Source organism: Pogoniulus pusillus, chromosome 28 (assembly GCF_015220805.1).
Source record: "Pogoniulus pusillus isolate bPogPus1 chromosome 28, bPogPus1.pri, whole genome shotgun sequence".
NCBI classification, from domain to species: domain Eukaryota; kingdom Metazoa; phylum Chordata; class Aves; order Piciformes; family Lybiidae; genus Pogoniulus; species Pogoniulus pusillus.
The window spans coordinates 648744-661341 of record NC_087291.1 but is presented as its reverse complement, the minus strand read 5'-3'; the positions used below and the strand labels follow the sequence as shown (position 1 = coordinate 661341).

The following is a 12598-nucleotide window of genomic DNA, read 5'->3' as shown; positions in this document are numbered from 1 at the left end:
TTTGGATTCTGAACTGGACCTGGGTCTAAAATAGCCACTTGTGAGTGGCAGAGTCCCTAATAGTGCTAATAACGAGCTGTTCCAAACTAAGTTTCCTTTGCCTGTGACATGTTTTCTCCAAAAGCTAGACAGCTCTCTCAGATGCCATGAGGCCACATCGCTGTGGAAGTCTGGCCTATACTTCTTATTGGTGTTATACTGCTTGACAGTTCAACCATACTTCAACTCTTCTGGGAAAAAACAATGAGACACACAAATATCCAAGGCACAGGATTCTTAAACTTCTGCAATCTCCACAACAGACACACACTTCATGAAATTCTTAAAAAAACCCCATTGCCTTTCCATTACTACCTCACCTACTGCTACATTCTCTACTAACTTTATTAAAGGCATTCTTCTATTATTACTTTGGAGTCTCTGCTATTGTACACCAAAGTTCAGTTGTTCATTTGGAGTAACAAAAACAAGCTATAAATTATTTCCAGAAAGTAACCTTATACATTAGGGATTCCCTCTGAATACATCTATGTTGTCACAACACGGAGGCAGGTAACAACGCACAAAACCAGAGCCTACCAAACTGTAGCAAAACATACAGTAACACTTGTGAATTGCAGACTAACCTGATCTGTCATGATCATAATTTTTCCATATCTCAAGCTTTTCAAAGATTCTGGATCTTCATAGCTTTTCTTGTATTGTAGTCCAACTATTTTAATGATGTTATTTATTTCTGCATTTTCCATAATCTGTATAAAAACATTATCTTTGCAGTCAGTGTAAAAGCAGAAATTCAGAAGCACCCCACTCTTGTTCAGCTGGGCTTTACAGTTACTTTTTCGATGTGCCCCTGCTTTAAACTCAAACCCATTTCATTCCTAGTCTCCTTGCAAGCTTTACGCTTGTAAATATTTTTTCTGAACGTGCCAATTCCTAAAACTTCCCTTCCTCTTCTACAGTCACTGCATGTCCAGAAGTGCATGTAACAAAAAAGTCACCTAACAAGGCCGCCTTCTCTTTCCACCATTTCTACGGGCATCAGCAACACAACTCTTACTATGGACAATGCAATGGAAGTAATGTGATGGGGTAATGCTGCTGATGCTGCTTCACACTTGAAAGTCAATGAAACCACATGGTAATGCAGACAGTATAACGTCTGGGGGGTCTTTACTATTCATGCAAAATGTTAATATGAGTCATTGCAGAATCTCCTTGTACATGTGAAGAAATGTACTTTAGCATTCCAGTACTATACTACTACACTTGATATTTCCAGGCTTATCAAAGCAGCCAGTACTTTAGGAAACCACAAATTTCCACTGAAATGAAAAATTGAAATAGGAAGATGTAACTGTAGAAATCAGAAACAAACAGCAAACACCCATCTGCCAGCTAAAGAGATGACAGGACAACTTACCTGTTTGTGAGAAGCTTCTCGAACATTGAGAATTTTGCCCCTGAGTGGGAACACTCCATACCTGTCTCTACCAATAACACCTAAGCCAGAGACGGCTAAAGATTTGGCAGAGTCTCCCTCTGTTAATATTAACGTGCACTCCAAGGAATGTTTGCCACCTGCAGTCCGAGAAGGAGCAGAAGTGAGGAAAAAAACCCCAACACCCTCCTGCCCAAAAAACCCCTCCCCAACCAAACAAGAGAAAGCATAACTTGATTAATGACAACATTCTTGGCAAATGCTTTTGCTCTAGGCCATCTTGCGCCGGTCCAAGAATTTCACCTCTAGCGGCACAACACGAATGCCCCCGGCCGTCCCTCTTAACCATGGCCCCGTTTCCGAAAACCAGCAAAACAGAACCGGAGTCCTCTTCCGTTATTCCTAGCTGCAGTGTGCCGGCGGCTGGCCTGCTCTGAACACTCTCATTTTCTCCAAGGAAACGCTTCGGGCCCCGTGTACAAAGGGCAGGGACTTGATCAACGCGAGCTTATGACCCGCACTTACTGGGAATTCCTCGTTCACAGGGAACAATTGCAATCCCCGATCCCCATCACGAATGGGCTTCAACGGGTTACCCGCGCCTGCCGGCGGAGGGTAGGCACAAGCTGAGCCAGTCAGTGTAGCGCGCGTGCGGCCCCGGACATCTAAGGGCATCACAGACCTGTTATTGCTCAATCTCGGGTGGCTGAATGCCACTTGTCCCTCTAAGAAGTTGGACGCCGACCGCTCGGGGGTCTGTTACAGACCACCCAACCAGGATGAGGGAACAGATGAGATATTTTACAAACAGCTGGAGGCTGTCTCAAGATCTTCTGATCTTGTCCTTGTGGGTGACTTTAACCTGCCAGATATCTGCTGGGAACTTAATTCAGCAGCGAGGAGGCAGTCCAGGAGATTTCTAGAGTGCATGGAGGACAGCTTCATGTTCCAGCTGTTAAGTGAGCCTACTAGGGGTCAAGCTCAGCTTGACCTGCTGCTCTCCAACAGAGAAGGGCTGGTATGAGATGTGGCAGTGGGAGGCTGCCTGGGGTGTAGTGATCACGAGTTAGTGGAGTTTTCAATATGCAGGGAGATAGGGAGGCACTACAACAAAACCTACACCTTGGACTTTCAGAGGGCAAACTTCAATTTGCTTAAGAAACTTATTTGCAAAGTCCCCTGGGCAGCAGTCCTTGGGAACAAAGGGGTCCAGGATGGTTGGACCTACTTTAAACAGGAGCTCTTGAAGGCACAGGAGCTGGCAGTTCCCATGTGCCGAAAGATGAGCCAGCAGGGAAGGCGACCAGCCTGGATGAGCAAACAGCTCCTGAAGGAACTGGGGGAGAAAAAGAGGGTGTATCACCTCTGGAAGGAGGGGAAGGCTTCTCCTGACGTGTTTAAGGAGGTAGCCAGATTATGCAGGAGAAAAATTAGAGAGGCTAAGGCCCAGCTAGAACTTAGGCTGCCACCTCTGTGAAGGATAATAGAAAGCACTGTTATAAATGTATCAGTGCTAAAAAGAAGGGCAAGAAGAGCCTCCACTGCTTACTGGACCAGGAGGGGAACACTGTAACTGATGATGTAGAAAAGGCTGAGGCTCTGAATGCCTTCTTCACCACAGGTTTCAACAGCAAGGAGGGAGGAGAAGGCAAATGGCCTCTTGAACTGGGGGATGGGGTCAGGGAGCAGTGTGTTCCCCTGGAAATTCATGAAGAAGTAGTTCAGGACCTGCTGAGCCACCTGGACACCCACAAGTCCATGGGACCAGATGGGATCCATCCCAGGGTGCTGAGAGAGCTGGCAGCTGAGCTGGCCAAGCTGCTCTCCATCATTTTCCAGCAGTCCTGGCTCACCAGAGAGGTCCCAGGAGACTGGAAACTGCCAACGTGGTCCCCACCCACAAGAAGGGTGGGATGGAGGAACCTGGGAACTACAGACCTGTCAGCCTGACCTCAGTGCCAGGGAAACTGATGGAGCAGGTTAGCTTGGGGGTGATAAGAGCGCACCTGAGGGATGGCAAAGGGCTCAGGTCCAGCCAGCATGGATTTAGGAAGGGCAGATCCTGCCTCTCCAACCTGATCTCCTTCTATGATCAGGTGACTGCTTGGTGGCTGTGGGGAGGCCTGTGGATGTGGTCTGTCTGGACTTCAGCAAGGCCTTTGACACTGTCCCCCACAGCAAACTCCTGGCTAAGCTGTCAGCCCATGGCTTGGATGGCAACACTCTGTGCTGGGTTAGGAACTGGCTGGAGGGCCGGATCCAGAGAGTGTGGTGAATGGTGCCACATCCAGCTGGCAGCTGTCACTAGTGGTGTCCCTCAAGGATCAGTGCTGGGCCCCATCCTCTTTAACATCTTCATAGATGATCTGGATGAGGGCATGGAGTCAGTCATCAGCAAGTGTGCAGATGACATCAAGCTGGGGGCAGATGTGACCAGGTTGGAGGGCAGAAGGGCTCTGCAGCAGGACCTTGACCACCTGGACAGATGGGCAGAGTCCAAGGGGATGGCTTCAATAGCTCCAAGTGCAGGGTGCTGCACTTTGGCTACAACAACCCCATGCAGAGATACAGGCTGGGGTCGGAGTGGCTGAGAGCAGCCAAACAGAGAGGGATCTGGGGGTGCTGATTGATACCTGCCTGAACATGAGCCAGCAGTGTGCCCAGGTGGCCAAGAGAGCCAGTGGCATCCTGGCCTGCATCAGGAATGGTGTGGCCAGCAGGAGCAGGGAGGTCATTCTGCCCCTGTACTCTGCACTGCTCAGACCACACCTTGAGTGCTGTGTTCAGTTCTGGGCCCCCCAGTTTAGGAGGGACATTGAGATGCTTGAGCGTGTCCAGAGAAGGGTGACGAGGCTGGGGAGAGGCCTTGAGCACAGCCCTACGAGGAGAGGCTGAGGGAGCTGGGATTGGTTAGCCTGGAGAAGAGGAGGCTCAGGGGTGACCTTATTGCTGTCTACAACTACCTGAGGGGTGGTTGTGGCCAGGAGGAGGTTGCTCTCTTCTCTCAGGTGGCCAGCACCAGAACGAGAGGACACAGCCTCAGGCTGCGCCAGGGGAGATTTAGGCTGGAGGTGAGGAGAAAGTTCTTCCCTGAGAGAGTCATTGGACACTGGAATGGGCTGCCCGGGGAGGTGGTGGAGTCGCCGTCCCTGGAGCTGTTCAAGGCAGGATTGGACGTGGCACTTGGTGCCATGGTCTGGCCTTGAGCTCTGTGGTAAAGGGTTGGACTTGATGATCTGTGAGGTCACTTCCAACCCTGATAATACTGTGATACCTTCTAAACTCGAATAACTGAAATACAATGTAATCAATCAGGAATACTTTCCCTAGGCTGAATTTCTACTTTTAGGGATGGCACTCCCTATCAAGAAGTATACGTCAGGAATAAGTATCCTTGCCCTTAACAATGCACTATGGACTGCTACGGACAAGAAGCAAATCACACAAAATGACATGTGACAGTAGCACATCTTATGTAATGGTCCCCACGTGTCCGATTGCTTCTGTACTTTTACCATTTCATTCTTCTAGCTGCAAATTTCTTGCACACATATATTATGCATGCTTGAGTTATACAGGGGTTATTTCCCATTCTGCATTTCCCCTTTCCTCAAAGTATATTTTCAGAGGGAAATTACTAAATTAGATTTTTTGGTGTTTTGTGGGTTTGAGTCTGTTTTGTTTTAAATTGTCTATCAGCTAAAGTCAGACAACTGTAAGAAGAACTTGACAGAAAAATCTCAACAGAAGAAGCAAATCTTTAATAATTGTGTAATTCTGATTCTACAAGACACATTTTGGTGTCTGTCAAGTGTGCTTAATACTGCTATGACACACACATTCTATCTCTTGCAGCTTCAGTAGTTGAGTAGGACAATGTCCAGAGAAGGGCAATAAGCCTGTGAAGGGCTTGGAGCACATGATCTACGAGGAGCATCTGAGGGAGCTGGGGTTGTTTGGTTTAGAGAAGAGCAGGCTGTGGGGAAATGGTTTTGCTCTCTACAACTACTTGAAGGAGTGGGTCAGCATCATCATCTTCCTGGGGGCAAGAAATAGCACTTGAGGAAACAGTTACAAGCTATGCCAGGGGAGGTTTAGGCTAGTTATTAGGAAAAGGGTTATCAAACATTGGAGTGGTCTGCCCAGGGCAGTGGTGAAGCCATCATCATCCCTGGAGGTGTATAAGCAGCATGTGGACCAGGTTCTTAAGGACATGATGAGGTGTCTTCCAACCAGATACATTCTGTGATTCCAGGAGTTCTAGATAATAAGGAGGTTCAAAAAAGGAACCTACTTTTTTTCCAGGGGTACAAATGCTTGTTAGGCAATTTTGCTATATTATCAAGGCCAAGTAGCAGGTGTTGTGGAGGGCCTGTAGGCCCCAAAATAGGCTTATCTATGCCTTGCCCTGCCTGGACATGTTTTTCTGCCAAACCAGAGATAAACACATAAGGAGCACAAAGGGGCACAACAGACCTGGTGCCATGAAGTCTGGCCTGCCCAGGACCCCTGACTGTGTAAGATGGTTGTGTAAGCCCCTACATGCCCAGCTGGCACCTGGCTAGTGTAAGGCCTCTGTGATTCCCATATTTGGAAGGTCCAGGCCTGTGGGTTTTGACTATTATGGTATTGTTTGGCTGACTGCCAAAACATGATTGGTCATTCTAATGGCCAAGGGGCCATTAATCTCAGCCCACATTCAATAAATGGGGGTACACAGGCAAACAATGTCCCCGGGCTCCCCCACATCGCATTGCTCACTCTCACGTTCAGGCTCACTCGCTCACTGTTAGGCTTAGACTTGCCAGCACTGCTTCTTGCTTATGTCTGCATGCCTACTTGCTTTGTTGTTATTACGGAGACAGGATCTCCATAGTCTCACAGCCAGCTGTGCACACCTGCACGCCACTGCTGTGAGTTATCAGGACCAGATCCTGTATTGCCTGCCTTTACCTATGGAGTGCAGCCGTGCACCCTATTATATGCCTGCTGCCTTAGCATTGCCTGGTAAGCGCCACTGCTGCTGAGTTACCAGGAGCAGACTCCACTTGTCTGCACGTGATTGGTCTGCCAGCCAGCATGAGACTGTGCTCAGTCTGCACCGCATCTTACTCCTCCTGCACCAGAGTCCCAGGACAGAGCATCCAGAAGAAGCCAGGAGACAAGGGCAGAGATTGCATCCTTCGCCAGGAGAACAGGGTCAGAGCCTGTCCTTTCCCCAGAAGCCAGGAAGATTCTCCTTTCCCCTGAAGCCAGGAAGATTCCAGCCTCAAAGTCCACCGGCAAAGACTCCCCTGAAGTTTGGACACTGGTATAGGCTGTGACATAGCCCCGGAGGGTGACTGATAATTCATAAGAATTTGTAAGTAAATGCTTTAATGCCTCTGTAGTTTCTATTGCCTCTGCCATAGAGCAGAAAGAGCTTCAGCCCACCTGCTGGGCAAATAGTATATACACCCCAAGCTGCACTAAGCCGCGGGGAAACCCCTCTCTCTTTTTATAGTTTGAATTGTTTGCTAGTTATTAATAAGTTATGGTTGGACATTAATCCTAGAATGTCTTTCAAGACTGTGTAGATCCATTTAATATTAAATACAGTGGTTGGGGGTGGCGAGAGTTCAGCATATTGCGTTTAATATCATCTCACACCAATTAATTTCTCCCCTCTGCCACAATCGGCGTAGGTGGCAGAATCCCCTCCGCGACAGCCGCAAAGACTGCAAACACCTTCAAGCAGATTGAGTATTATTGGTAATATGACAGTTTTGAACATACTGGCATTTAATTGTTTGTCTTCATCTGGTGGGTAAAAAACAATTCTGCACTTCCTATTACACAGAACTTACATTAAAAAAAAAATAGGTCTTCCGTATCACACCTAAGGCTTAATATTATCTAAATTAGGCAGCTACTCACACTGTATCAAAAGGTGTCAATAGCCACCAGCAAGGTGGAGTGCAAATACCAGGAAAAATATTAGTCTGCTGGTTCAAAATACACACAGTCATTTTTTTTTCCAAAATGAATTGCACAAAACACATCTGAATATCATCCAGATGTACTTTCCTCTAGAATAGATGTGATCATTAGCAATTAAATTCACAGAAATGCAATTTGCTAAGTATTTTCCTGAATGCAGCTCTAAAAACACTCAGACAAGACTACATGAAGTTCATTACGTTATTTATCAGTACTAGGCTAGACAGCCACAAAACCACAGCATTTCTCTGAGGACACAATCTTATTAAATGTGAAAAATATTAAAAACATGCATCTGAAGAAATACAAATTCCACAAGCAAAACACTTGGTAAAGGAGACATCATTATCAACTTTTGAGGCAAAATACAAGTTCTGAGTAACTGGACGTAGTAAAATATTGAAGAAAACTCAAAAATAAAGAAAATAATAATCTGAGTCCAAGGAGTCAAAAGGAAAGAGAGGAAAGGTAAACATCATAATCTCCTCAAGTCACCTTTGACTTGAACACTGGAGCTCTAAAAACATATGTTCTTTATCAGTCTTAAATGCTTTTACCTATTTAACTTACCCATCTACTTCACTGCAATTTCTCTATCTTTGCTTAATGTAAGAATGTATTAAAAATCAACTAATGTTAGCAGAGTTTGCCCCATCTCCCAGAGCAGAATCTAATGGAATTTAGAGCCTTATGAAAACCTCTAAAACTCTTGAAACATTCCCTCAGGTCTGCACACTATGTGACCTATTTCCTATAGCTTGTGACCCTAGAAATATTCCAGTCTTTTTACACTAGAAATGTTGAAAAGATTAATCAACTTCAACTCCAAACCAGAATACTGGTAACATTACTTAGCTGGAAACCACAATTAGAAACTACATACACTTAAATACCAAACTACACTACCACTTTTGTTCAGCATTGTTAATTCTCTACCACAGAGAGGAAAGTGTACCTCTAATACAGAAAGTTCAGAAAGCTAGAAACATTTTTATTCGAAAGCACACACAAAGATGAGAAATAAAGTCAGGTTTTAAGTTACGATGTCTGTGAAAAACAGACATCTATGAACATGAAAGACATTAGAAATAAGTGCTCTTACCAGCATCATTAGCATCATCCAGTTTCGGAATGCCCTTGATTTTACTGTGTTTCACTGATGAACATTTTTTGTTCAGCTGAGTTTGTGCCTTAAATTTAACCCAATTCAAAATACTCTCTATGATACCACAGTTAGAGGCCTAAAAGCAACAGATTAGAATTGTGGATGAGAAAAGTAAGGCTTCACACAGCAGATTGTTATCTTTCAATTTTAAGTTACTGCTGCAACACCATTTCTTGAAGTCCTCTAAGTTTTAAAAGTTAGAACATGTAAAAAGTCAAGGAATTAACACACATCTTCCTGTCTAGCATTGTACACACACAAAACCAAACCACAACATTCACATGGCTCCTTTTCCACACTTTGTAGAAAGGGGCAAAGAGGACAAAGACCTAATAAATGGTTGTCTTATGTTATGTGGTTGATGTGCTGAGGTATTTCAGGTACTAAGCACCGGGTTCCTGGACTTAGACTCCAAAAAGTAACCTTATGGAATATTTATGGCCATTTAAAGTTTCTTTGGAAATGGCTGAAAGCAGCTGAAAGACAACCAAACTCATCTAAGACTCTCTATCACCTACTTGAAAGAGTGTAACATTTCGAGAAATACATCTGCAGCAAAAATTAGCTAATAGTGTATTTTTTAAACTAAAAACTGCTTTAGGTTTGTTTACACATCAGAAGGAAATATAGATGGAGCACTGGATTCTCATCATCACAGTATTCATTGGCTGCAGATTCTGCTGCATATTTAACAGCTGCAGAGATGAATGTTCTCATCTGGGAACACTACAAACACTATAAATCAAACCTACTGGTAGAAATACAACATATAGAGTAACATCCAAAGAGTGCATGTTGTGTCACCAGTAACAGAGAATTAGAAGAATAAAATACTATACAATAAGTTAATTTTGGTACCAAGAATATTAGCAGTGGCACCATTCTCCTTATTGCTGAACTTCCTTCCATTTATACCACTGGCACTTAATAGGAGTCAGCATAATGAGTTCCTTTACACATAAAGGAAAAGAATCCTACTTTTCCTCTGTATACGAAAACGTGGTTGAGGAAAAAATTTCTACTAATATGTTCGATTACAGTAGCAATTCTTACCCCATCTACTGCCAGAATCTCTGAATTTGTTGCCTGCAAATAATGATCACTCTGAATACTACAGTCACAATTTTGTGTTTCCTTGATTACTGGAAGAATAAATAAATGTGACATGTTCCTTCCCTCTCTTTTCACTTCAGTGGAGGAGAATAAGACTGCATTGAGACCTTCCCTACTTAAGAAAAATATTTTAACACAAGAAATTAGTCAAGACCTATCTTTAGCTTTTGAGAATCAAATACATTTTGCTGATTGAAACATCAGAATATCAAGAAATGAGCTAATCGAGTAAAACTTGCTTTTAAATGCAGGGTGACAGAGAAAACAGTCATTGCTGCCATTATTAAGGCCAGAAAAAGAGCAGAAGTTCCTCCACCTGGTTTTCACAGTATGCTAACATCACCAGATTACCATAACTAATCAACATAAACACACTTGATACAGTATGTCAATCCCTGCTTCACAGCAAAAAAGAAATACGTTTTACTTACTGCTTTAAAAAATTTCTCAGATAGCTGGCACTTGGACCCAAAACTTTTAGGCTGCAATGTCATGTTTTCCTTTGTCTGAGAGTCAAATGATGGGTTCTCAATCAAGCAGTTAACAAAAACCCATATATGGTTCTTCACCTGTTGAAAAGATAGAAAGTAATTTACTCAACAGAATTACTAGATTCATCATTTTCAATACTTTCAAAAGTGAAATTACTTGCCTGAAATGGTTTCACTGAAACTCCAGCTTTATTCTTCTTTTTCACCACTTCTATCAGTTTTCCCACAACCTGATCCACCACATAATCAACATGCCTACCACCCTTAATGAGAGAGAAAAAAACCACAAAACAACAAAACAGCCCATTTAATTTCCTAATAGTTTTTATCCATATCAACTCAATTCCTGTAGTTCACATAAACTTGGTAATCCATGCACATTAAGCTGCAGTGTAACAAGGGAGAATCTGTTTAAAAGTTTTCCTTTCATATTGCTCAATCTTCATACAGGTGAGAATGGTGTATTTTACATGGAACTGAAGAAGCAATAGACCTTTCATTTGTTGTACACTGGTGGACTTCAAATATAGCTGCCTACAGCTTGTAACAGGATACAAGGCCTTAAATAAGTATGGCAGATCTGAAAATTACTCTGTAGCACTGGGTTGGTATCTGCAACACCACATGGCAGTCAAGAGGTATCTTTTTAACAGGTACATAATTTGATGAACAAATTTGTGACATTTTTAGTCCAAGGTTAAGTTTAATTCACAAAAAAACGTCCAGGAGCTCACCCTTAGATAAACAGCATCCATGCTTATTCCTTCACAAAAGTCATCTCATCTTTTCTTAACTGTATTTAGAGACCCCTTTGAATCAATGCTATTAGCATTATTTGGTATTTCAAGTCAAGCCATTACTGCAAGAAAAATGTTGTCAGAGGCAATATATTCACCTCACAGCTATAATGTCCTTAACCTTTGGAAGTAAAAAATGGGAAAAAGTTCCCTTTTTAAAGCCATCTATAACTCACGTTTTGCAATACATCAGGATGACAAAAGTAGTGATTTTTTAAAAAGTGATTTTACTGTTGATGAATTTCAGTCTAAATAGGAAGCACTAAGTATTTGAACACCTTCAGAAGGTGCCCCAAAGCTTCTATCGGTTTCTCTAACTACAGTTCTCTTTGGACTTAAACTTTAAACCAGCAACCCAAACCAAGCCTTTGACAAGTATGAGGAAATAGGTTAGGTAAGAAATGGAAATCAATAAATTCAAGACAAAATAGCAGCCAAAAAAAACAGAGGAAAATAAAGAGCAACCAGTTGTAATTCTATACTTCAAGGAAGAGTGTGCTGTGGTTGAACTGATGTGAGGTAATAGCTATGTGCTCAACTTCATGTAGAAATTAGAGAGAAAATTTAATTAAAAAAAAAAAAAGAAGGAAGAGGCCAAAAAATGGCTTAAGGTAGTAAATATTATTAGTCATAACCAAAGCAGTACTTGGACTTCAAAGAAACCATCTGTGGTTTCTGCCTATCTCTAGAGTCACCTAATAAACAGCAACACAAACCACTAGTGTGTTCTAGAAGCATCGCAGATACAAGTGTTTTTTTCACAGCATTTTTCCTCAAAAAAATCTAAAACCAAACCAACAAAAGTCCCAAAGTCACCAAATTCAAAGCACGTGAGTTTTATTCACATGCGGGTTACAGAGTTTCACCACAGGCAGAGTTTGAGTTGAAATACCGACACTGCTGCTTTAAATGAAAATAAATCCATCTCCAAACCATAAAGAAAAGCTGCTACACAAATTATGTTTCAAAAACATTCTACATTTGAATGACAATTTTAAAATTGACGACTTTTACTTATCACATTACTGAAAACTTATGATTATGGGATATCTCAATGTATTTTTGTATTTACATCAGCATTTTTTTAAATAATCTTAACACTTAATATTTTCCTAAAGCTAACATTTGACATAGTAAAAATAACTACTTACCAGTAATTTTTGTTCTTAGAAGATATTAGTTATTATAACAGTTCCCCATTCCTGTGTCCATTCTCAGTGTGTAACTTAGTGTGAGGGATGTTCAGAGTTCAAAATTGGGAACCTTTCAACCATCTCACCAGTAGGTGGCACATTTACCCACTACGGAAGCATAACAGCCTGTAACTGCCCCGACTGTCAATGCGTTTCAATACAAGACAGAAAAAGAAAAATACCCTCCAAATGTAGAGGATTGTCAATGATTACTATGAGGAAGAGCACTAAAATTGCATAATCTTCTTTTTCCAGAATGCAACTATTAATCCCAGTCTTGCAAATCTCAGGATGCAAGGACATCTAATGAAATGGTAACAACTAAAATCTTAAAAAATTAAGCTTAAGTCTGGCTCTTGTATTCATTGCATTCAAATGTCCATCGATAGCCAAGTAAATCATGCATAATAGTAAGTCAT

The 12598-nt window shown here is 42.5% G+C and overlaps 1 protein-coding gene across 3 annotated transcripts in view; it reads right to left on the bottom strand.

Annotated features, from left to right (window-relative positions):
• Positions 1 to 12598, bottom strand: part of TOP2B (DNA topoisomerase II beta) — a 64239-nt gene that overhangs the window by 24499 nt on the left and 27142 nt on the right. For all 3 annotated transcript variants that reach the window (XM_064167084.1, XM_064167082.1, XM_064167083.1), the window contains exons 9-13: positions 10351 to 10452; positions 10130 to 10267; positions 8523 to 8661; positions 1424 to 1581; positions 627 to 752 (exon numbers count right to left, since the gene is read on the bottom strand). In XM_064167084.1, the coding sequence (XP_064023154.1) occupies positions 627 to 752; positions 1424 to 1581; positions 8523 to 8661; positions 10130 to 10267; positions 10351 to 10452 (663 nt within the window). The remainder of the gene's footprint in view (positions 1 to 626; positions 753 to 1423; positions 1582 to 8522; positions 8662 to 10129; positions 10268 to 10350; positions 10453 to 12598) is intronic.